Source organism: Mustela erminea, chromosome 19 (assembly GCF_009829155.1).
Source record: "Mustela erminea isolate mMusErm1 chromosome 19, mMusErm1.Pri, whole genome shotgun sequence".
Lineage (NCBI taxonomy): Eukaryota > Metazoa > Chordata > Mammalia > Carnivora > Mustelidae > Mustela > Mustela erminea.
In genome coordinates, this window is record NC_045632.1 from 47421126 (window position 1) to 47447118 (window position 25993).

General features: G+C 52.5%; 1 protein-coding gene across 1 annotated transcript in view; it reads right to left on the reverse strand.

The window, feature by feature from the left end:
• The window catches only part of CALB2 (calbindin 2), a 28591-nt gene extending 11379 nt beyond the window's left edge, over nucleotides 1-17212 (reverse strand). Inside the window, exons 1-3 of the mRNA XM_032326105.1 lie at nucleotides 17034-17212; nucleotides 5596-5672; nucleotides 2932-3021 (exon numbers count right to left, since the gene is read on the reverse strand). Of these exons, the coding sequence (XP_032181996.1) occupies nucleotides 2932-3021; nucleotides 5596-5672; nucleotides 17034-17127 (261 nt within the window). The 5' untranslated portion in view covers nucleotides 17128-17212. The remainder of the gene's footprint in view (nucleotides 1-2931; nucleotides 3022-5595; nucleotides 5673-17033) is intronic.
• Between the last annotated feature and the right edge of the window lie 8781 nt (nucleotides 17213-25993).

The following is a 25993-nucleotide window of genomic DNA, read 5'->3' on the forward strand; positions in this document are numbered from 1 at the left end:
AGAGAGCAACACAGAGACACAGATACGTTACTGGAGGGCCCCGCCAGGGAGCGGAGCCCACTCTGCCAGAGGGTGGTGAATGGCCAGTGGCAAGGCAGTGTGGGACCCACATTTTGCTCTTCTTCCTGAGAATAGCCCCTCAAAAGGGAAGAAGGATGTTCTGAGGAGTGCACCCCCCCTCCCCCCAGCTAGAGGGACAGATAGTGGAGCCCCTTTAAAAATGCAAGTGTCCGGTCTCCCAAAGAATACTTAATAGATGATTCCAGTGATATAAAATTCTAAAGAAGGCAAATGAATCTGAGATGAGTGGTGGCCTGGGATTTTTTTTTTTAACTTTTACCAAAATTTATTATTTTTTTTAATTAAAAAAATTTTTTTTAAATAAACATATAATGTATTATTAGCCACAGAGGTATAGGTCTGTGAATCGCCAGGTTTACATACTTCACAGCACTCACCATATCATATACCCTCCCCAATGTCCATCACCCCACCCCCCTCTCCGTATCTCTCCTGTCACCCTCAGTTTGTTTTGTGACAGTAAGAGTCTCTTATGGTTTGTCTCCCTCCGGATCCCATCTTGTTTCATTTATTCTTTTTCTACCCCCCCCCCCCCCATATGAGTTGCATCTCCACTTCCTCATATCAAGGAGATCATATGATAGTTGTTTTCCTCTGATTGACTTATTTCGCTAAGCATAATACCCTCTAGTTCCATCCACGTGGTTGCAAATTGGCCTGGGATTTTTAAGGGCAATAGCAATGCTCTGTCTTGATCGTGGTGGTAATTATATGGCTGTGCACAACGTCTAAGCTCCCAGAACTTGGCTCTCCCAATCAGTGCAGCTTATTGTATATAAATTATACCTCAACAAATCTGATTTTCAGAAAATGCAAAAATACCCTTGTTCAGCACCCCCTTATTTTGCTCCCAGCTTCCTTGGGTCACAGGCAAATCCTGATTGGTGTGAGTCAGGTAAATGGGCTAATTCCCTTGCCAGGGATTGGCTTATGAGTAGGCATGTGACCCAGTTCTGGCCAATGGAATATGAGGGGAGGTCTGCTAAAAGTACTCCTGGCAAAGCTTTCCTCACTCCCAGGAGGAGCCAAATGGGACAGATCCTTTCTGCATCCCGACTTGGGTGCTTGCAGATGGGGTGGCTGGAGCAGCAGGCCAGCCTGAAGATGAAGGTGTTTTGGGAGGCAGAGAAGTGCAGAGAAGCAGAGCTGGGGACCTGGCCTCCTTCATCTAGAGCCATTCCTTCTCGTGGCACTTGTCTCACTAGGAGCCTCTCATGGTTTAAGCCAGGAGTAGGTAAACAATGGCCCGTGAGCCAAATCTGGCCCAATGCCTGTTTCTACAAATGAACTTGTCTTGGAACATGGCCATGCCCATTCATTTACATACTGTCTATGGCTGCTTTTCTGCCACAGTGGCAGAGTTGGAAGAATTGTGGCAGAAACTATGTGGTCTAAAAATCCTAAAACATGTACCATAATCTGGATCTTTCCAGAAAAAAGTCTGGTGACCCCCAGTTTAAGCCCATTTGAGTCAGGATTCTCTGAGACTTGCGGCTTAGACATCTATGCTCTTGGTGCCCTTCCCAGACTCCCCTTAGCTAGGCTGGTGGGCCACCCCTCATGCCGTGAAGGACACCTGCTAATGGCTCAGAGCTGCTCCCTGCGTCAGAGCTGCCCTCCACAAACCACCACTGCCTCAGGCACCCACCTCCACTTTTCCCGACCTGGAGGGGGCAGCCTGTATCCAATGACTGACTGAACTGGGGGTACGAAGGACCACCCCATCCCTTGCCCCAGGATGAGACCACCTCTGGTGCAATCCTCATTCCAGAGCTCCCCGTGAGATCAGGCCAAGACCCAACTCCGTCGGACACCATGTTCTTCCTTAGCTCCTTCCTCTGCCTTTTCCTGCTACATTCTTCCCTTCTTTCGAGAGTTCTCTCTCAATAAGTCCTATCCACTTGAGTCCTTTCTCAGTCTCCTTTTCTGGGGCACGGACTAAGGCAGCATCCCACCCAATCCACCCTGGGAGGAGCTATGCCCTCATTCCTGTGCTGCGGTCATTATTCCCGAGCCTTAGACCACACATCACAAACTGATGGCCAGCGGCACACGCACGCGTACATATGTGTGTGTATGTGTGGATACGTAAGTTGTTTAATTAGACAAGGAAGCCATTAAACTGAGGTGAACTTACTGCCTTAGTAGCCTATGTGAGCAAACCCAAATGGAAACCAGTCACAACAGCCCAGGAGGGGTTCCCAAATAATGCAACCACTTAAGCGATAGCCAATCAAATACCTTCCTTGCTCTGCTCCCACTTCTTCTCTATAAGATTCTTTCCCTAGCTACTTTTGGTGGGAGTGTGCCTGATCACTTGTGGTTTGGCACTGCCCCATTTGAATCAATTTTTGCTCAAATACACTCTTAAAATTTTTAATATGCCTCGATTTGTTTTAGCAATCTGTATTTATGCAAATGTATGTGTGTATATAATGTATAAATGATATGTGTTACATATGTAAATTACGTGTTTACAAATTAATTAAGTAATTAAAACTATTGCCTTGGGATGCCTTTTGGCGGGGCATGAACTCTCTTGTTCTCCAACGGTCCTGCTCTTCCTCTCTCAAGCTGGGCTCCTCACCCATTCGGAGTAGCTGCTGGGACCGTGAGAGCACGTAAGGTCTCGCTCCCTGTCTTAGGCCACTGTTTGTTGCTTCTTTCCTTGTGAGGCTCAGAAAAATCCTGCCTGTTCTTGTTGATCAGCCTAAGTGCTGGAGGTGGGGTGGGGGCTTCCAGACCACCCTCCCCCCCTTTTAGAGGCCTAGAAGGACACTTGTGCTTGGCAGAGTGGAGGTGACGGGAACCCCTCTCCCCCATAGCTCTTAGCCAGGATGTAGGACTCACCTCTGCCATCTCGATTTTGCCGTCGGAGTTCTTGTCATACTTCTGCATGAACTCCTTCATCTTCTCCCCAAAGTTGTCACTCTTTGACATCTGGGGAAAAACAAAGGGGGGGACTGACTGTGCTGCCGGGCCCCACGGGAACCACAGATCTCTCACCTGCTTGGTGTGGCAGTGGCATGGAGTGTTCTATGCCCCAGATCTGCAGGCCCAGAACCGGGCCGGGCCGACGCTCTGACTGGTCAGGGCCCCACTCCTTCCCAAGATCGCTCCAAGTCCAAGCGATCTCCCCTCTGAGGCTTGGTCACCTGGGGACATACACCCCCATCCCATGTAATTTATGCAATCAAACATGCCCCTCTGCCTTTGAGACGGGATTAAACCACAGCTTTGTCAGAAGGGCGAGGACTTATTCCCATCACTCAAATGCGAGAACTGAGGCCCCAACATTTTACCAAGGCAGCTTCTCATACAAGCCAACTTATTCGAGGAGGAAACCAGCACTACCTCAGAGCAAGGTAAATCATGCATTTTCTTCTGTCAGGTCTAAAGGGAATTGACGGTATTTTTCACTCTGATTTTAAGCCAGGAGGAAGGTGAGGAGAAAGTCTTCATATAGCTGAGGGGTAATTTCAATCATCTGTGCGATTATTGTGACTACTCCAAAGGCAGAGAATTTCAAAAGCTCCTTTGGCCTATCACTTCCCACTGTAAATCTAAGGCTCTCTGAAATTCTCCAATCTTGGCCTGTTTTGGGTGCTGCTGAATAGTTCCATGTATGAACACGTTCTTCCTTAACCCTCACCGATGGGCAGTCTGCTTGTACAGCTGATGGCGCCTCTTGCCTTCTCTGATGACTTCCGGGGGGGTTGCGCGCTTCCTCAGATCGGGCCCCGGAGAATTCTACCCATTCTTCAGATTAGAGTCTGTTCTTTCTACCTGGGAAGCGGTTTCAATTTGCCAGGATTTATTCATCAGTATTTCCTGCCTTATATGTTCGAGTGTGCACGGGATGCTCCTAGGCTTGGATCCCAGATGGGGTGAGCTGATTGAGTTTTCACAGCAGCCCCGGTGGGGTGAGTCGTCTCTCCGTTCTACACACCGGTGCACACTGGGGGGCCGTGTCTTCTCCCGAGGTCACCAGCCGGTGTAGCTAGAATTGGAACTTGAGGCTCCTGCTTCCAAGGCTACTATCCCTTCTGCCCAGCTGCTCTGAACACCAGTCACGGATGCTGTCAGTTGAGATGTTGTTGACAGACTTCAGAATCACCCCTGAAGCCATCTGAGATGGGGAGTGACTAAGATTTCAGTCTAGAAGCACTGATCCCAGAATCAGTTTTCATGCCTGGGATTTCTGGGATGCAGGCTTCATTATCCTAGTAATGAGGGGTGATGGGGGAACTGTTGATAAACACACCCATGAATCAAGGCCATCGCCGAAGCCCATGGCTGGCCCTCCTTCTCGCTGGGGCGCTCTGCCGGGCTGTGGACCAGGAGCTCACTGGTGGATTTGCTGCTTGTCTCCCAGACTGCCCCATGGAGACATGCTAAGAGGCAGGGGATCGGCCAACAGACACGTAGCAGGAGAGAGTGGGGAGACCCCCAGGGGACCAGCGGGAGCTGGGGGAGGTGATGGGTCTGACTGTGTATATCTGAGAACCAGACGCGGGGATGGCAATAAAGTAGGTCCAATTACCTCAGCTTTTCGGTATTTCAGACAGTCCTCCCAAGGCTTTCGTGAATTTAATAGTGTAAGCTTGTGACTACAGGCCTCACAGTGACCCTGCCGTGAAGGGGTGGGACGTGATTTGGAGTCGCTTCAGGCAGGCTAAGAAAGGCAGACTGACACCACCACGAATGAGGCCAGGCCGTACTCTCTGGTTCAGATGCTGGTTTGGAGCAACCAAGTTTCCCTCTAGGTCCTTGCTGAGGATTCCAGACTCTGTTGGTCTAGAACAGTGGTTCTCGGGTGGGGATTATTCTGTGGCTCCCACAGGGGACCTTTGGTAATTTCTCGAGACATTTTTGATTGCTACAACTGGAAGAGGATGTTGTTGACATCTCATGGGGAGAACCAGTGACGGTGCTATATATCCTACAATCACAGGGCAGCCCCCCTCCACCTCCCACCCCCCTGATCTTCACATCTGGCACCAAGGACTGGGGACTGAGGCCCCCACCGAATGACGGCCGGCTGACGGGTCTGCTCAGCGAACTTGCAGAATTATCCAGCCCTGTCCATAGAGCCGAGGCTGAGAAACTGTGGTCTCGAATAAAGACAATTGAAACCCCTGAAGCATCCAATGGAGTCATGACCCCCCTGAGAATCTTAGATAGGCTCTGGACTATTCCTTAGGAAAATAAAAGGGTTTCATACACATATACATAGACACAAACTTTGCAGTTTTGGGGGGTTCAGTAACCCCTGGTACCCACTCACAAACCCCTCTCAATCCCAGACACCCAAAGGTATTGCAGGAAGGTTCTCTTTTTAAGGGATTATTCCAATTAAAAAAAAAATTCTTACAAATGAAAGAAAAACTTGGAAGGTCAAGACCAGAGATGTCAGGCTGGCTTAGGAGACGCAGAATTTGGGACAGACCATGCTGACCGAAGCCACGATCAGGATAGAAAAAATCAAACAGTTTGACAAAGTACTGGGCTTACCATGCCAGAGCCTTTTCTCGCTTTCTCCAGCTCCTGGAAAAAGTTTTCTAGCTCTTTACCTTCAATATACCCATTTCCTGTGAAGAAAGCAAAGAAAAAGAAAAAAGCAGTTGACCTAGGAGCTGAATAGTAAGACTAATGGGGTGGGGTGAGGGGTGGGGAAGTCAGGGGCTTCAGGGAGAACTTCTTGGTCAACAAGCAGGTGTGTCTGGGTCGGCCTCCGACTGTGCAGCGTGAGGCACGTGGGTCCTGCCCCCAGGGTGTTTCCAGCTGTACAGCTGCAAGATCAGTAACCGCGGGCCTTTGGGGTATACGTTCAGTAGACGGGAGAACACTGGCAGGGACCAGGATCAGAGCCAAGCTGGTAGAAGTGGGCGGAACTGTCCGCAGCTGGCTGGGTGAGCCCAGGATCCAGAATTTAACGGGATGATGGTGGAGGGGTGGGGAACAAGGTCATCAGCATCCCAGCTAGTCAGCAGGTGGCAGACCCTGGTTGCAGGGGTGAATGAGGCCTGAGACTGAATTTGGGTCTCTGGAGTGGGAGGGTATACCGAGTTGAAGAGTGTCCCCCGTGCCCCCAAATCCTTGTCCATGGAGAACATCAGAATGTAACCTCACTTGGAAATAGGGTAATTAGTGAAGATGAAGCCATAGTAGATTATGTAGGCCCTAATCCAATGACCTGTGTCCTTATAAGAAGGCCTCGTGGAGACACAGAGACACACAGGGAAGAAGATTATATAAAGACTGAGACAAGATTGGAGTGATGTTCTCTCCAAGCTAAGGAACGCCATGGATTGCCAGCAACCACTAGAAGCTGGAAGAGAGACACGGAAGGATTGTCCCCAAGAGCCTCCAGAAGGAAGCAATTCTGCCGACGCCTTAGGTATGGACTTCCAGCCCCAGAAAAGGAAGAGAAAAAAACCTCTGTTGGTTTAAACCGCCTGGTCTGTGGGACTCTGTTACAACAGCTCTGGGAAGCTAACACAGAAGGGAAGAGTGGGAAGAGAAAGGCAGGGCGTCCCTCCTTCGGGCTGGGGGCACCCGAGAGCATCCGTCACTGGGATTATGAGGAGGGGAGGCAACCCGCCGCACGGCCATGAAGAGAGGAGGCCCTCTGGTCTGTGAGCGCCTGGGAAAACCCTGTTCTGCTCGCTCACTGCCTGTAGGACTTTGGCGAAGTCATTAACCCGTATCAGCTGCAAAATGAGTTCTGACACTTAAATGGGATTTTGTATGTACCAAGCCCCCCATTATGAGTGCACCGTGAACGTGACTGTGGTTCCAGTTCAATGACCAGAACTTGTGCAGAAGATGGAATGAATCAGTCCTGCAATAATCAAGACTGGGCCCCAAGGTCAGTGCCTGACTTTGAAGATCACAGTTAGTGGTGAGAAACCCTTTAGGTTCTCAAGTCTTAAACCAAGATGGCCTATAGACTGGGTAAGCTGAGCCCATGGCCAAGGTCACTAGTCCCTGCTGTGATTGAGAGCAGGCATTTTTGGGCTGGAAATCAGACAGGCCGAAGGGAGTGCTCCCCCACACTCCCCCAAACTGGAATCTCCTGGGATCTTTTTTTTTTTTTTTTAAAGATTTTTTAAAATTTATTTGACAGATCACAAGCAGGCAGAGAGAGAGGAGGAAGCAGGCTCCCCACTGAGCAGAGAGCCCGATGTGGAGCTCGATCCCGGGACCCTGGGATCATGACCTGAGCTGAAGGCAGAGGCTTTAACCCACTGCGCCACCCAGGCACCTCTCACCTGGGATCTTTAAAAAAAAAAACATATGGGTGTCTGGCTTCCACCAGACATGCTGTTGCCATTGGTTTGGGGGTGTGAACTAAGCATCACGGTTTGTTTTTGTTTTTTTTTTGTTTTGTTTTTGTTTTTGTTTTAAGCTCCCCAGATGATTTCTATGAGCAGCAAGTTTGGAAACCACGGGCCTAAAGTCAAGTTTCAAATCTGATCTAAAACAATTGAGCAAGGTTCCTATAGAGAATAGCCAACTGGTAGCTTTTGTCAAGGGCAAATGGAATTACAAGTTAAACAGAGACAATAAAAAAGGAGTATTTATCCTGGCCCTTGTGGGTGGGATGGGGTTGCAGTGGGGATGGGGGTTCTCCCCACCCTCTGCCCCCTGGCATCCCCTGAAAATTTAGATTCCCAATAAATAACCACAGAGGCGCCCCCTAGTGGAGAAGATGCCACAATAAACATGGCATGGAGAGGATCCCGTGAGATAAATGATATATTTTTCTCAGCAGGGAAAATATGTGATTGTATTTAGGGGGTGGGGGAAGGGGACTGGAGCTCCCTTCCCCCCCCCGGCATAGAGTGGTCATCGTTCTTGCGACGGTTGGAATTTCATGAGCGTGCGGCGGAGGGGGCGTGAGCAGAAGGGCCAAGGGCTTTCTAGGCAAAAGGCAGTCTACTTGATGATGCCTCGGAGTTGAAGGAACAAGTGCTTTTTCTCTGCCTCGCCAGTCCCTGCAATGATCCAGAAGGATAGGTTTCAGCTCTGACCAGCATCTCTCCCCACCCTCAGAGCTGGCCCTGCTATGCCACTTCCCCGCCAGCTCCGGCACCTGCTGTAGAAGGGGGGTGCGGGCGGGTTACCCACACTTCTTGCAGAGGCACCCACACCCACTTCTTGTCCTGCCTCTATTACTCACCGTTTCGCTCTGGGATGTCACCTCTCCGGACCTGTTTCCTCACCTATAAAATAGGGATAATGACGGTGCCCGCCTCCTACCGTTGGCAGTGAAGACTCCACGGGAATAAAAACACAGGGAAAGTGCTGGCCCACAGTGAGCCTCCAAAATGCCAGTGGTCATCACCACCACGGCAGGTGTTTCTTCCTAGGCCAGGGGACATCTTGCCCTTGGGCTGCTTGCTTTCAGCCAGGAAGAGTTGGGTACAGGAGGCCAAAGCAGGTGAGGCCAGCACTGAGCCACCTCCCACTGAGCAATCTGAACGAGAAGAAGAAATCTAGAAGGTACAGACCTGTGGGACCTACCTTTTCCTTGCAGTTTCTCTGAAACTTACTAAGAATAAATGTCCTTGTGTTTATTCCTGTTCTAGAAAGGTTTTGAGGTGGTTTAATAACCTCCAGAACCCGACAATCAGCCTGTGCCTTGCCCAGCAGGAGGCATGGACACTTGTGAACATCAGGAATGGCTCACGGATACAACGCTTTTAATTTTTCAAAGCACATTCGCTTCTCTCTTTGCTTCAGGAGATAATCTGAAGCCTCACTATGTGTGAAGCCCTGTGTAGGTTGCCATGGGGGAGGGATATGACACTGCACAAGACCGAGGTCCCATTTTCCAAGTTTTCATAATCCTTCCAGACACACAGGATCCTAACAGGGCAGCGTAGAATCCTCCTCTTGTGACAAAGAAACTTGAGGCACAGAGACTGTAAGCAATCTGTTCAGGGACACACAGCAAGGCGGGACCAGAATTGGAGTATCCAAATTGCTGATCTAGGTTTCATCCATCCATTCATTCATTCATTCATTCAACATATCTTGAGCATTCACTTTGTGCCTGCTGTATCCTAGGCCCCAGGGGTATAAAAGTGAGCTAGCCGGGGTCTGCCAGGATGGGTCTTATGTTCTAACTGGGTGGGGGTGGGGCTGGGCAGACAAACAGCAAGGAAAAGGAAAGATGACGTAGTAGAATGGGGGGAGGGGCTCCCAGGGCTACTTGACAGGGTGGGCAGGGAAAGCTCGAGAACCCCCAGTTACCAGGAAGAGGAGGAGAAAGGGAAGACTAACCGTGGAGGCCGGGGGAGGAGCCAGGACCCAGCAACGGTAGAAAGAGGTCCCCTCCCCAGCCCACCTTGCCCAGCCTGAGCAGCAGGAGGGTCCTAGAGGCTGGCAAGCCCCTCACACCCTACTAGAAATCCCACCACCACTTCCTCTCCGTGCCCCCAACGAAGAGACAAAAGGCGGCTCAATTCAACAAACCTATACTGTTGGAAGTAACAATTGTTCAACTTTGTGCCTGGTGCTCGGTGGCGGGGGGTGGGGGGGTGGGGGGGCTACAGACAAGTCCTCGATGTGCGCTTACTCCCCAGAGCGGTTCATGGTCCAGCGGGGGCAAATCAGCCAAATAAGAATTGTCAGGATCTACAAGTTGAACGCAGAAGGAGAGGGGCAGAGACTGGATAGGGAGGCAGGGGCTGTGGGGCCCGGAAGGGGGCATCCTCCACCATTGGAGGGAAAGGCCTTTGCTACTTGGTCTCTCTCAGGGCAAATCTCATCCATCCCCCAGGAGGCAGCTGCTACCCCGGTCTCATCTGTGTGGAGGGGTAGGCCGGGTTGACCTACATCCTTCCAGAGCAGACTTCAGCACCAGATGAATGGATTGCTTTTTCTCTGACCCCAGTATTGGGGCGTGGGGTGACTGGCCACCCAGCAAATCTCCTTGGACGGGTATTGATAAGAATGCGGTTACCATGGCAGCCACCAGTCCTTCGCTTCCTATCAAACTGCATCCTGAGAATATTAGGAAGAGGGGGCTGGGTGGGAGTCAGAGACCCTGCATCTTTCCTTACTGTACTCTGGCTACCACTGTGCCTCAGTTTCCCCCAGTCAAAACTGAGACAACATTTCTTGGGGGCGCCTGGGTGGCTCAGTTGAGTGTCTGGTTTTGGCTCAGGTCGGGATCTCAGGATGGAGCCCCTTGTCCGGCTACTTCTTCCCGCTCAGTGTGGAGTCTCCTTATCCCTCTCTCTCTGCTCCTCCCCTATCCCTCGAGCCCGCATGCACCACCCCCCAGATAAACAAACAAACAAAAAAATCTTAAAAAACAAAATAAAGTGACACACCACTTCTTTACTATTAAGCTGATCACAGACACCTGGAAAGCCTTGACTAAAGGATGCTTTGCCCCCTGTTGGAAGGAGGCCCCCTTGTTTCTCACTGAGATTCACGTGTACAGATTTTCTAAGAGTTGAACAAGGAAGAGAGTAAGAGGTGTAATTCTGCTACCAGCTCCACGACTGCCCATGTGACATCGAGAGAATCAATCTCACTGAGCCTCCATTTCTTGATCCCTAAAATGGGTATAACTGTTTATGCCCTTTCTGCTGTGAGAGTCACACAAGGTATTATTGTGAAAGCGTTCCAGAAAATGTAAAATCTCACATGAATGGAAAGCATCACTTCTAACCTCAGTCCTCTGAACCAGTCCATGGCTGTCAACTCTTCAGCTCAGAGAGCACTGGTTTTCAGCCAAGCTGTCTAATAGAGTCACCTTGGGGGACACCTGGGTGGCTCAGTGGGTTAAAGCCTCTGCCTTCAGCTCAGGTCATGGTCTCAGGGTCCTGGGATCGAGCCCCACATTGGGATCTCTGCTCAGCAGGGAGCCTGCTTCCTCCTCTCTCTGCCTGCCTCTCTGCCTACTTGTGATCTTTCTCTCTGTCAAAAAAAAAAAAAAAAAAATAGGGGGTGCCTGGGTGGTTCAGTGGGTTAAAAAAATAAAATAAAATAAAAATTAGAGTCACCTGGGAGGCTTTTAAAACACCATTGCCTGGGTCCCGCCCCTGGAGGTTCAGATTTAATTGATGGGGGTAGGGACTTCTCGGGAGCCTGTTTTCAAAAGCTCTGTCGGCGATTCTAACGTGCAGTCAGAATTAAGGACCGGTTTATGGTGAGTCTCAAGTGTTAAGGTGTGTAAGAATTACCTGGGGATCTTATTAAAGTGCAGAGTCTAATCCAGCAGGTCTGGAGGGCAAGGGCTTGCTGTTTCTAGTGGGGTCTGTGGAACAGCAGCATCAGAATTACCTGGGAGCTTGTTACAAGTGCAGAATCCCAGGCCTTCCCCAAGAACTCCTGAGGCAGAAGTGCTGGGAGAGAGACCCCGAAATCTGTGTTATCACAAGGCTCCTACGCTTCAAGTTTGAGAACGAGGGGCCTGGCCGCAGGAGCGCTCACCAGTCCGTGTCTCCCCGTGATGCACAGGTTAGAGAAATCCAGGAGACGGATTGCCAAATCCCAGACGTCCTCGTTAAGGAAGTGTTCCTGAGACCCAGCCACTGGCTGTCTGTCCAGAGTTCAGATTTTTGGAAAGGCAAATAGCCCTCTGCCCACCCAAGCCTGAGCACCCTTCAGGACAGTCACAGCCCATGCCCCGGGGCAAGAAAAGGGCTGAAAAAACACAGAGCTTTCAGACATGACTTTCAGTCTGTGTTTCTGGGCCGAGCTGCTTCTCGAACACTGGTTCTGGAGCTGCTCTGGGTCCTCTGAACGTGGGGACATCTGGCCGCTGAAGGCTGGGCTCATTCTCAGGCTTGGTGAGTCCAGAAGGCTGGGGCAGATTGGACAGCAGAGAGCCAAGGAGGAGCGGGGGAGGGCCAAGCGAGGCCAGAGGCCCCAGATGGGTCCGGCTGGGCCAAGGAGGGCATGGCCTGCCACAGGCCGGGAAAGCTGCCAGGAGAGGCCCTGTTTTCCAAGAGCCTCATGGCCGCTCTAGTAATTCGGGCTCCCCAGGTGTTGGAAGAGATTTCCCCGAAGGGTCTTCTCAGCCCTGGAAACCTCCCTCGGGTTCAGCCAGGACAGCCACTGAAGTCCGGAGGGGAATAAGCTGGCTGAGCGGGCAGGGGCGCAGGCTCCCTGGGCTGGCAGCTGCCCTGGGCGAGGCGGGCTCAAGCTACCTTGTTTGTGAAAACTCGTCCCAGGGCTGCCTCCCCGGGGAGCCTCAGCTCCTCACAGACACAGTGCCTTCCTGGCTGGTGTAATCACCCCCAAGGGCAGGCTTCGGGGCCCGGGGCGTCCCCAGAGGCCACCAGCATGGGGCGACCCAGCACGCTGCAGACACCACAGCAAAGGGCCCCGTTAGCAAAGCATTTGGGGGTCTAGGGGTGAAAGTGGAGTGGGGGCTGATTCCTAAGGCTTACCCCGGGTGGACCAGGAGGCTGCCCCCAAAGAACCCCACGTCCTGCCATCACGACCCTCAAGCCCGTTCCTTGCTGTCCCTGATGAGACCCACAGACCCCACAGAGATTGGCAGGCAGGGTTAAAAAAGACAGCTCCCACCTCAGCTCCCCGCACCAGACCCCCCGGACTCTCTTGAGCCAAGAAGCGATCATTTGTAGGAGTCCTGGAATCACCCTAGGACTGGCACAGTGATACTGCATTGTACATGTTAGAGTGTTTGCCGAAATACTTAATATATACCAAGCATTCTGTAACCCTGTTTGGGCAAGTCTTTTTTTACTGTTCCAAAAGCCTTCACTGAGTATCCCAGTGCAAGCTGCCCCGACCTCTCCCCAGCTTGGAGAGGCCCTGGGGCTTCTCTCTCCTCGCCTCTCCCTGCAGGCACACGGGCTAAGCCGTGAGGCTCCACCAGGCCTGCCTGGGTGCTCAGGCCTCCAGGTGATCATGGTGCCTGGATCTTCTGTTATTACCGTCGGGTGTGGGAGGACAGAGGAGGGAAGACAGGTCAGGGCCTTCCTCTCACTCATTTTCAAAGGCCTTGAGGCCCCCATGGGTAGCAAACAAGGCTCATTCCCTGTAAGAGGCTTTGAAACCCTCCCCCATCCCCTCAACACCAGGGCCACCTGGAGGCAGGCAGATACCCTGAAGTATCTGGGCAGATTCCCACACCTGGAGATACAGATCTTCTTACATCTCTACTGTTTTGCGGATTCACCCCAGAAACATAAACTCTTAGAAAATCTGCACACACTCTGGAAATTAACTTAGTTAAAGCAAATGCCTTCTAATTTTTCCCTCACCCGCTCTGTAGAGAGAACCACCATTTTCCATGCCCCATAATGTGTGGCATTCTCTCGAATCTCTTCCAGCATTTGAGCTTAGTGAATAATGAAAATGGGTTCATATGGTAATAGTGTCCTGCTACCATTAAAAAAAAAAAACAACAAAACCTTAGTAGTCCATCTTGGATGTTTTCCCGTGTCAGTGGAAAAGCTCCCCTCCCTATGCTTGGTTGCATAATATTCCCCTGTAGAGATGGGTACAATTCATTTTTCTCCTCCCTGGTGAAGGGCATTTCCTTTCGAATTTTCAGCATTCCCAAGAACTCGGTAATAGAAGCCCTTGTTTGTCTAACTTTTTGTACACGTCACGGTAGAGCTATGTTAGAGAGATTCCGGGGATGAGTTGCAGTGCCTGTTTGGATCCAGGTGTCTGCTGGCCTCTGGGAGAGAAGCCATCCTGTCCCTGTGATTTCAGTGGCTTCTAAAGGCTATGGGATTTTCCCCTGTTGAGCCACCCCTTGGCTTTCCATGGAGATTCCTACTGGTCATCCTTGAAACTGGAGCCTGGTGGCCCATCTGATCGGAACCACGCAGACAGACCAGGTGGGCTCCGGGCTGGGTCTTGCACAGCTGCTTGGATCGTGCAGGGTAAGGACATTCCGGAGAAAGAGGTGACCAGGCAGCATGGGATGGGGCTCAGACATGGTGGGCCGTGTAAGGGTCACTCCGAGCATGGAGGCGGCATGTGGGGTCAGAGCGTGGGCTTGGCTGCGGTCTTCCCTACTTCTGCCTTGGGGGGATGACATCTGAATTCTCCCAAATGCATGGCTGCAGCTGACCTTGGAGGAAGAGCCCAGGGATGGAACCAGGCACGAGGAGACAGGATCCCTGGGTGGCCCCCACCCTCCCACTTTGCCGTGTGGTCTTGTGAAAAGAACTTTGCCTCTCTGAGTCCCAGTTTTTCTCTCTCCAAACGCCTACTCCTTTCTCTCTCCACGAGACTGATGCAGATTTTGAAAAGAATCTCTTAGGGCAGTGTCACCAGGTTGACCTTCCTCCTGGTTAGTAACGGGCTGAGTTAGGGTCAGAGCCCCCCGCCCCAGCTCCCCTCTCTTTGGCATCCAGCTTCTCTTAAGTTTGCCTCATCTGTTTCCTAGAGGGTCCGGGAAGAGTGGGGCAGTGGCTCCCTCCCCTGGGGGGCTGTGCCTGACTGGGCTCCAGGGTCCTGGTGGGTTGCAAACGGGAGTCCTCCCAGAGCTCTTTGAGTTTGTAAGAGGCAGGGGGACTCTGTATCAGGGAACAAGTCCAAAGTGAACACAGAAGCCAGACTTAGTAAGGGGGAGGCCCAGATAGGGCAGGGAGTGCCTGGGGGGGGGGTAGGCTCCCCAGAAGTCTTTGGGTGTGCTCGAGGGGTTAGGTAGGGAAGGTATGGAGCAAGGCCGTCCACAGCCTCTTTCTGGATCCTTCCGTGGAACTCCAATCTGGCTGTATCCTCCTTTTCCTAAATCACCTCTGTGCCATCTCTGGCCCTGTAAGCCCCTTTGTCTTCTCTGTGTTAGGTCTGGGGCTCCTCCTTGGGACCTCCCTGAGGCAGTGGCCGGAGAGGGCAATGGGGTGTCTGGTAGGCAGGAATCAAGAAGCAAGCATTGAGCTCCCCTTTGCCATGGGAGCAGGAGGGAACCAGAGGCACAGTGGCTTTGGGGGTGTTTGTCGGCCTCTTGCGTCTAGTGCTAGCTTAGCTTTGCTCCAGCCCGCACCAGGACCCCTTTCTGAGATTAAAGAAACAGCTCATTGCCTCGGAGGCAGGGGGTGATAGAGGCTTTTCAGTGGGCAAGTGGGAAGGTGGTTTCCAGCATCACAGAAAAATCCCTCTTGCAACCCAAATGCATGTTCCCAGGGAATAAACCCTGGCCGGGAAGGCCATGACTCCCTTGCTGTACAGCCTGTGAGAACCCGCCCCTCATACCCCCCCATCCTCACCTGCGCCAGGAGCACCTCGCCTGCCCAGCAGCCTCACAGGGACTCCAGGAGGTGTGATTGTGTTTGGAACACTATGAGGTCTCAGACAGATGTAAGGATTTGCATGATTATTGAGTGTGCTATTGGTTGTCCCCACGAGGACGGGGGAAAGTAGGAACCATGGAGTCCTCTGTCTGTTATAGCTGACTCATCTGGCAGGAGGCTGGTGGCATAACCTTGGCCACTTGGTAACTTTCCTTGAATCCTGCAAGTCTCTGGTGCAGATAAACTGGCAGAAGCATCCTCGGGGAATGAGCGTGTCATCAGGAATACTAAGAGGCTGCACCTTACATCCCTTTTCACCCAGGCAGTCTTACGGTCCAAGCTGGGGATCGGAAGTACAAACCCTCCTTAGCCCCATTTTACAGATTTAACAGCCTACCCGCCTCCTTCAGTAATTCACAGGCAGATCACCATCCCAACCCGGAGATTACCTGCCCTGTCCTCTGCCTGGCTCCCAACCCAGCTTTCTCAGGTGGTTCCCAGGGAACAAAACTTGACTCATGAACTTTACTAGACATTAACCCTTGCCTCTCCAAGCACCCTGGGCAGAGGGCCTCTGTTTAGCCACTTGCATGCCCTGCAGAGATGAGGAAAGGAGGAGGAAGGAACTAAGTGAGCCGCCCCTGATCCTCCCTCTGGTTCCCATCCCCCCTCGCTGTCAGTCCCAGGCTAAAACCCGCACGCCACCACCCTGCCAGGAGTCCCAGATGCCTGAACATTTGGGGTGCCCATCCCGGCCAGGCCCTGAGAAGGGAATCAGATCACTTAGTTTTTTTTTGGAGGGGTGGAGAAAACGTCTCTAGTAAGATCAGAGGCTCCTAAAGGGGTGGGGGTCTCCCTTTATGCCGGAATCAGACCATCATAGACTCTCAGAATGCCAGCCCAGGGAGACACCTCCTAAGGTCATTCTATCCGGCCCTCAATTCTGGGGGGAGTCAGTGTCTCAGTAGGCATTTAAGATTGTGCTTCCCTCCATCCACAGATGTCACCTAAAGCAGCCAGGACAATCACCATGAGGGAAGATGTCAGGCTGGTCCCCCAACCCTGCCCCCACCACACCCACTGCTGCTGTACAGACCCATTTGCCCAGGGACGATGGGAAACAGGCAGAGGAAGCCCAAGGGGTGTTCAGGGCCCCCAGGTCACTCCCGACTCCTACTCCCAGCCAGTTCGTCTGGGGGAGGCCCAGGCTTTCCCTTTAGTAGCCCCCAGCTTGTCCTAACCTCCAGGACAGTGGGGGGGAGGTGGTGGTGCTAAGCTGGCATTAAACAAGAGGAGAACCCCAAGAAAGAAGAGAGTGGGCTTGAGACCTGTGGCTGCAGCAGCTGAAGGCAAGCCATTACCTTGAAGAGAAGGCAGGGATGATAAGATGGCAGGGGGATTCCCGGGGAGCCTTGCCCGCCCCGGCCTCCTCTCTGGGAAAGCTCCAACTTGCCCAGAATGAGGCTGCAAAAGCCGGCGGGCTCTCCGCCGTCTATGTCGGAGAAGAAAAGTTGCTGACAGTTGTCACCTGAGCAGCCTGGGCATCTCCCAAACTCCAGACCCCGACCTCAGCAGGCTCTGGGGCCCAAACACCACCACCACCGCGCCCCCGGCACGAACGTACACCTGCCCGCATCAGCGCTGTCCCCTTCCCCTCCGCCGCAGGTTCCCTGGGGGCCAACGGGCCCAGAAGTTGAGAGATCTACTGACCGTCTGCGTCAAAGTGCTTCCAGATTTCCAGGAACTGGGATGCCGTCAGCTCGGCCAGGTGCAGGTAGGGGGGCTGCTGCTGCGGGCTAGCCATGGCGAGCTGCTGGGAGACCTCAGGCGCACAGCGTTGTCCCTGCGCCCGGCTCCGCTCCCGCACTCGGCCAGGTCCTGCGCGCCACGCTGCCTTTATATACGGTGCGGAGGCTGCACCCACGCCCGGCCGCCGGCAGGGGGCGCGCGCGCTCAGAGAATCGGCCCGGGGCTCGGTGGGGCGGCGGCGGCGCGGGGCTTGGCTGGGAGCACGGGGTGGGGGGGGGCGCGCAGGTGGGCCCTGAGCCCCCTGGAAGCAGAGGCCCCCCCCGGGTGCGGAGGCGAGGGAGAGGCTATTCTTGCCTCTCTCTGACCTTCTTGAGTACAGCCATCCCGTATTGTTCCTAGCATGGAGCAGTAGTAATAGCAGTAGTAACAGCAGCGCCACGAGTAGTAATAATAATACGAGCTTGACATGGAGTTAGCACCCGCACCTCGCAGCTCACTAGGTCTCTCTCGGGGCTCCTCTCGTCCGGCCCTTCCACGGTAGCAAGAACAGGGACCGCTTTTCTGAGGAGGGGACTTGAGACTTCACATGACGAACCGACTTGCCCAGCAAAGAGGGGCCGAGCTAGAATTTGAACCCAGCTCTTCCCCGTGCTCTCATGGCCCCTCAGTACAGCCCATGCTTGGGGGAGAAGCTGTGAGTTCTCAAGGCTTTGTTGGGGCGGGGTGGCTGGAATCAGGGACACCCAGGGAGGATCCAGATGGAATGGAGGAGGGGCTTCCACGGCCCCCTTGGGTGGTGGTTGTCGCCCTCCCCCGCCTGTGTCCCTCAGCGCTCTGGTTACCCACCTCTCCCTGGACAGGCTCTGAGGGCTTTTAGACAGTTGTTCAAGGAGTGTCTCCCCTACTGGTGTTTAACCCCATCCACCGAAGGACATCATGGGAACCTGCCTCGGCCAGTGGGCAGAGAACATCCATTGCTGACCTTGGAATGTTCTACGCTGGTCTCAGAGAACACAGAAGTAGCTGCTGAGGGCACAGTTCTGAGGACAGCTGACCGGACTCCCCAAACTGGGCACTGGGCTCCCTCCCCATTCTCTCCAGGAGCCTGAGGCCTGCAGCCCCCGGCTGGCTGTGGGTACCCATTACCCCTGGAGCAGGCCTCCTTTCTCCCCTCTCCTGCTGGCTGACTGAGACATGAATTGATGCTCATTAACACGTGCTAATGAGTGTTAGCTGAACTGCCTTCCGAAGGGAGAGCGAAAGGGAAGGAGGTAAGTGAGAATCAAAAGAAGGTCGCTGGGGCAGAGGAGCCCGCAGGAGACAGAGGGAATGGTTGTCCCTTGGAGGGAGGGACAGCTTAGAGCGAGACTCAGAGGGGCAGTACAGAGCGGATGCTCCAAAACCTCTTGATTTTGCTCGGAGCAAATGTGTTTAGAGTCTCTTGCAGGAACACACAAAGGGAGAGAAGGAGTCCTAAAAAGCCAGAAGCCCAAATGTCTTCCCTCTCCCTTGTGCCGCAGGAGAGCCTGGGCCTGGGAAATTCACCAAAGCTGCCGGGTTTCTCTTGTACTGCCTCTGGGAAGGTAGCATGGCTCAGGAGTTGGGGCTGGACACTCTGGAATCAGGTCTGAATCCCAGAATAAGCTGTGTGACCTTGGGCAAATGACATAACCTCTCTGTGTCTCAAATGTTCTCTTCTGCAAAATGGGAACGTGGGTATTTACCTCTTAGGATTGTTCTGAGGTTTCAATGAATTGATGTCCCCACTGCCCTTCATGGATCCAGAGATCAGCAGTGATGAGCTTGGCAAGAGATTCCTTGGCCAGCATCCCTCTCCAGGGTAACCATGGCTCCCAAAGGGGCCAGTCCCAGAGGGAGGCCAAGGGGAAGTCTAAGCACAAGCTCCTCATCACAGTGCTTCATAGTCCCGCAGGGTGCAGGCTCAGCCCCTTCCAGCTCTGCCACTGTCCTTTGGGCTCCTCTGTCTCACCTCCTGCTCCTCCCCTGGCCCAGATCGGCTGGGCCAGCGAGCTCATCCCTGGTTCTCTAAGGAGCAAAGCCAGTACTTCCTTGCTGCTTTGGTTATCCTGGTGAAGAAGAGAGAGTAGAGCTCATGCTTCCTACTTTCCAGAGGCTGAGATGGGTGTTGGGTACGTTGCGGGGTGGGTGTGGGGCATGTTGGCTTGCCTGGGGGACGTTCTAGGTATGATGGTAGCGTGGCCACAGTGACCACCAACTCTGCCTTGGGACAGCCCAGCATCATTCATGTTAGATGCGTGATTGGAGTCTTTCTGGGAGGCCCATCCCTGGGCCCATCTCAGACACAGAGGGCTGCAAAGCCCAAGCAAGTCCCTTTGTCCTTTGTCCCCAAGCCAAGCACTGCAGAAGCCGTTGTGTTGAGGAGTTACAAGCTCTGCGCAGGGGTCAGAAAGCTGCAGGTTCAAAACCTACTTAGTATTTGTGAAGCCGTGAGCAAGCTCTTTGACCCTTAGGAAAAAAATAGAAATTAAAAAAAATGTCATACTGGGCACACAAGTCAGTGTAGGGACCAAAAATATTGTAGTCAAGGAGTTAGCTAGCAAGCATCCTGGCAGTGGGGGCACCTGGGTGGCTCAGTGGGTTAAGCCTCTGCCTTCAGCTCAGGTCATGGTCTCAGGGTCCTGGGATCGTGCCCCATGTCGGGTTCTCTGCTCAGTGGGGAGTCCGCTTACCCCCCTCTCTCTGCCTGCTTGTGATCTCTCTGTTAAATTAAAAAAAAAAAAAAACTTACAAAAAAAAAAAAATCCTGGCAGTGGTGTTTGCTTAACTGAAACATAGTTATTATATGAACACAGGATGTTAGAAGGAATTTTCCTGGTTATTCTGAAAAGGGGCCAAGTGCCCCACTTGTAGAGCTCTTGCAGAAGCCAGGAACCTCCTGTCTATAGGACTCCTGAAGTCTGACCTTCACGTCAACCCAGGCCATGGGCTGTACTGGGAGAAGGCTACGTGGGGGCGTTTAGGGAGGGAGCCTCACTCAGTCTTTGGGGAGTGCAGCCTTTGTGGCTTCTATGAAGCCGCGGTTTTGTTGGGGAGTCTCCAGAAGACCTTTCCAGGTTAGGAGGAGTGCCTTCAGTGGGGGCGGGGGGCTCTGACCAGCCCAGCCAGTCCTGCAGCAGAATTCTGGAGTCTTGGCCCCCTGTGAAGACAGAAGTGGTGCTGTTTCAGACTTAGAGTCCTCTGAAGGCCCACACTGTCCTGTCCAGTGCCTGGAAGGATTGCACCCCATCCCTGCTCTGAGCAGCCTTTGGAGGTCGCTGTGCCTCCCAAGAAAGGTGCATGGAGTTGAAGGGCAGAGCAGAAGCCAGACCTGTCGGTTAGCTTTGGTATTGAAGGAAGTCAGGGTAGAGCTGAAAACTGATCTAGGAAAACGTTCGTTCCACTCTGCTGGACCCCGGACTCCCCGGAGCCCAGCAACAGCTCCAGCCCACGGGGAGCAGCTAGGTGAGGAGCGTTCCTCGTCCCCCTCTCCTCCTGGGGAGGAGATGTCCCAGAGCCAGACCCCCTCCATCCCCCACATCATGCTTAGCCCAGGAGGGAGCCAAGGTCCTTGTTTGGCAGTGGGGGGAATGGGAAACTTTACATCGGAGAAAAGAATGGGGTTTTGCTAGACTGGACCAAGTTTAAATAACTAAACATGAAGAGAAAGCCGTAGACTCAGAACAGGAGATTGCTAAGGGATGGGAAAGAGATTCAAGGAGCGTGTTTGAAAGCAGTGATGACGTTTGTATCTCCATGAATGGAGACTCTTGTAATTCCCTTAGATGTCTGAGGTTTTGGTACCTCCCAGGAGCTCCCTCTCACATTTATAACACTAACAGGGATGACGACCCTGAGGATACCTTTAAATGTTTTGATAGAGGGCTTTGGTGTATCTTGTTTGGTTTGGGCCTTACAACTAGCCTGTTGGATAGACAATGCCCATTTTAAAAGATAAGGATACCAAAGCTCAGAGAGATTAATACCCAACCCAGACCCAGCAGGGGTGGGATTCTGGGAACCCTTTGGCTGCTGCATTTTCCAGTTTCCAGGGTATATGCAGTTCTTGGGGACCAGATTCCAGACCTCCACTTTCCCCCAAGTGTGTGTATGCAACTATGCAACATGTTTCCTAGATCCTGGCCACAGGTTCCTTTCTCGCGGCCAGGAGTGATGTCATGTCCACTGTTTCCAGGATGCCCACGAGTTCAAGTGATGGCTGGCACTCCCCCTTCCCCAGAAGGGGAAAATTGGGTACCTTTTTCCTTTTTGCTCCCCCAGCTCACCAGCTGAACCCCAGGTGCTGCAACCGGATGGCAAGGATCAGCAAGGAGGCTTGCCCCACTCACCTTCTGCCTCAGAGCCCTGAGTCGCTTTCCGAAGGGAGGGGGGCCTGCGGACGGTGAGGTGGTGAGAGGCTGGAGAACAGCTGACAACTTTGCAGCCAGCACCTACTGGGCCCAGATAATTGGCAGGGCTCCTCAGAGCACCTGGTGTTCGTTTGGAGCACATCAAAGAGAAAACCAGAAGCCCGATCCGGTTCCTCCCTCTGCCTGGAACTATTTCTTCCAGATATTGCTTCTTTGGTCTTTATAATGGTCAGGCCTAGCGGCCCGGGTGCCAGAAAGCTGGCTTTACTTCCCGGGAAGGAGGATAAAAGGGACGCAGGAGCCCAGCAGTTTCCATGGAAACGGATCAGGGGGAGGAGAATAGAGTCCAGAGGAACCCAGAGGTAGGAGCAGGACTTTCGAGTAAACTCCGTCTGAAGCCTGAGAATCTATGGACAAACTAGTTGCCTCTGAGGAAGAGATTTGGGTCACCAGGATAGCAACAGGTTGTGGAATAAGAAAAGCCGGGGGGCTGGTGAGTGACACCCTCCCCCAACAGGCAGGGCACGGTGGCTGAGAGCTCAGGCTCCAGAATCCCATAGGTCCCTTTTAGCTTTTGCTTTTGCTGCTAATCAGCAGTTCTGCCGAGTGATGGCTGTGTGAGCCTGGGCAAGGTATCTACCCTCTCTCAGCTTTCATTTTCTCACTGGTGAAATGAGGACAATTCTAGTAACTTCCTTGTATGGCTTTTGTGAGAGTTAAACATGGTAACACATGTAAAGGGTGGTGTAGGGCCTGGGGAGTCATAAGCACTTAAATATTGTTACAGGTGGGAAAACTGATGGCAGTTGATAGGTCTAATTCAATCAGTGTAGCCCATCCTCCTGACCAACCTGACCAGTTCAGGGATAGGCAATGGGAGATTATTTCTCAGAATGTGAAAGAGCTACAGAAAGGGCTCCCTCTCCACTTGCAGACGTTCTGGTATGAAGCTGTGAGGTCTGGAATTGCTGCAGCCATGTTGACACCATGAGTGAAGAATCTAGAGTGGTCTAAGTTGAGGAAGGGCACAGGATGGAGACTGAGGATGAAGCCCACGTGGGAGAAGGTGGGACAGAGAGACTGTAAGAAATTGGGTGGATGTGATGTTGGGGTCCTGGAGCAATGGTCAAGAAAGAATTCTTGAGACATTTTTGGTGTAGAAAAGGTGGTTTTATTATAGCACGGGGACAGGATCTGTGGGCAGGAAGGGCTGTCCTGGGATTGTGAGGAGTGACTGATTGTATATTTTTTAGTTAGTGGGGATTAGAGATGGTGTTAAGTCTTGCTGCTGGGAAGATCAGATTCACGAGACCATTCAGATGTCTATCAGTGGGCCGTGTGTTTGAAGGATGATTGCTAGCATATATCTTATGGGGGGTAGAGATAAGGGAAGTTTCCAAAGGGATTTTTATTTGTTTATTTTCATTTTATAAAATTTTTTAGAGAGGGAGAAGAAGAGAAAGAATCTCAAGCAGGCACCCCGCTGCGTGTGGACACCTTCCCCGCCCCCCAACAATACGGGGCCTGATCTCAGACTCTGAGATCATGACCTGAGCTGAAATCAAGAGTCAGACGCCTAATGGACTGAGCCTCCCAGGTGTCCCTCCAAAGGGATTTTTTAAAAAGACTTACAGGATCTCGGAGGTCAGGCTAATGTCAAGGTAAGATTGCTTTTCTCATCTAGCAAAGTATTAACATTAAGGCAGTTGAGTTCCTCAAGGGAGGTCACTCTGCTTGTCTCAGGTACTTGCCAATGGGCTGCACGTTGTAAGGAAATTTTATATTTTTACATTTCTTTGGTCTTTGACATCATTTGAACTGTTGGATCCAGCTGAGCCTGAAGTACCTTTGGACTTTCTGTTGTGTGAATCAACATACACCCATTAGTGTTTAAGCCTGTTTATGTTGGGTTTTGTTTCATTTGCAACGAAAAAGTTCCAAGTCTTGACCCAAGGAGAGGGCAGTTGTTCTAAAGGAAGCTGGAATTGGGAAACCTTTTGGAAACAAGGCTTCTGTCTTTTCTGTTTTCTTAGGGTACCAGGACCCCCTTTCATAGATTCTGCCTCCATCTGGATCCTTCCTCCATTTTCTGCTCTCACACAGCAAGGACCGTCACACCTTGCATTTTCCTTCCCACCCACAGCCACCCAGCGTCAGTGTGTCCTCAAGAGTCATAGCTTCCATTTCTCCCCACAGTCTCGGCCTCTCTAGTTCCCTGTTCCAAATTCTGAAGGGAAGAACGTGATTGGTCCAGGTCATCTTTTTGTGTTGGGCCATTCAGATCCTAGGTTGCTGTTGCTCTGGGCGTGGCCCCCACCTCCTGATCCAATCAGCCATGGCTGGGGACAGGGAGCAAGGGCAGTGCAGGGAGGTCACAGGGTCTCTGTCTCAACTACTCAGCTCTCCCTTTGTAGCACGAAAGCAGCCACAGACAATATGCCAACAAATGAACATCACTCTGTTTCAATAAAACTTTATTTACAAAAACATGTGCTGAGCCAGACGTGGCCTATGGGCCATAGTTCACTGACCCCTGATCTAGTGGAAAGAGTTCTAGACTCTCTCTAACCTCTCCAAGTCTCCGTTTCTTCTACGAAACAGGGACCATAATAGCACCCATGTAGAAAGACTGTTGGAACACATCAGTAAAAATGGCGAATGGAAATTATTTAGCACCGTGTTTGGCACAGGGTGATAGATCCTGGCTGCTTCGATTCTCTTTATTGTTGGATGGGATCGCAGCATAGCGGGATTCTAGATCCACCAATTTGCTTTGTGATCTAGAAGAGTCCCTTCGTATTCTCTGAGCTGAGCTGGGAGCTGGCCCTCTCTTCTCAGAAGGTGGGATGGCGTTACCAAAGAAAGGGTCGGAGGAACTGGAGAAAGGCAAGACTCAGGCAAGGAGGGCAAAGGGAAATGTAGCTGCCGCGAATCCCAATCTGTGTGGCCTCCTTGGGAGGCTGGCTTGGCCTCTGCTCAGGGACCTGGCAGGAAGCCCTGGACTCCATTTGCAAACAAACCTGCTCTGTTTCCTGCCAACGTGGGGCTTCCTGGTGGCCAGGAATTTGGAACCGTTCACCAAGGCTGCGAAAAGGGTCCCTGAAGGATCAGTGTCCCACTTCCAGGATTTCCCAGGATGCAGCGGGGATGCTGGGATGAAATGCTTAAAGATAAGGGATGCATTCCATTCATGAATGAATTCATTTAAAATTTAATTCCTCCATGCCGAGGTGGGACCCGTGGCCAGGGAAGGGGATGGGGGGGCACCCAACAGTAACTGCTGCCCCCAGCATAGGACCAGATGCCCTTGGGGGGTCCAGGCAGGGAGAGACAAGGCTGCCATTCTGGACCAGTGACCATGGGGAGGACCCACTGTTTCTCCAAGTGACCTCCACCCCCCTACCACTAGGTCTCTGGTAATCCCTGCCCTTCCTCATACTCAGACACTGTCCTGGAGACACAGACAAGAAAAGGATGGAAGAGATAGTATTTATCCAAAAGAAACTAACTCCTCCAAAAGTTCCCACCGAAGCCAAACAGCACGGTGTTGCCATAAATCGGCAATTTTAATGTGAGCTCCCCCATTCCTGTCCCTGCTTCCCAGCAGGATGGGAGCCCCTGGAGGATGATCGCATCGACTATGGGAAAGAAAAAGCCTATATATGCCTTGTGCATCTGTCTGAGTGATCTGTGACCCCACTACACTCAGTTTCTTTGTCACCCCCACTGGAACGGAAGTCGGGACCCATCTGTTCTGTTCAGATTTTCCCAGCTCTCCTGGGCACTCAGTGAATAATTGTTGAATGAATGAATGAGTGAATGAAGGGCAGCAGAGAGGAAGAGGAGGTTTCTTTGTATAGAATCAGGACCCTCTGGAGGCTCTAGAAAGGACCCCAGGCGCTGACCTGGCCCTCTCATCTCCTGGCAGTCGGGGCCCAGGCAGTGGGCCCATCTGGGTTGCCCTCAGGAGGGCAGCTGCTCTCTCTGTGGGGGCTGCAGCACGGGCTGGTGGGGGCGGAGCGGGCTGGCTCTCAGCATCTCCTCATTCACTAATTCCCAGGCCTGGCTCCGGGCTGTAGCCTGCCCTGCCCTGCCTTCCTGACCACGTCACTGGGAATCCCCTCAGAGGCAGGCCACAGGATGGGGCATGTGGGGCGCCGTTCGAGGCTGGAAGAGAGCGCAGTGGGACACTTCCTGGAACCTTCAGCTCCGGCTGGGATCGCCGATGGTCTGAGACAGGAGCCAGAAGGCCGGGCCAAGCCTAGCCCAGCTGGTGCCGGAGGGTGACAGAGGAGGAGGTTCAGAAGGAAGAGGGGGAGTAGGGTAGGGAAGGGAATGTGGTTTTCCAGGAGCTGCAGAGCTAGTTAGTGAGGTCTGGGCCTCCAGGGTCACCTGCTTCTAGTGGATGCCAATGGCACCCTGCCAACGTCCTCCTAGCAAAGGGACAGCATTCTCCAGCAGCTGTGAGTGTTGACTGATAGGACATTGTCCTCTGGAGAATTGCCATCTCATCCAGAGATGCTCCCCACAACC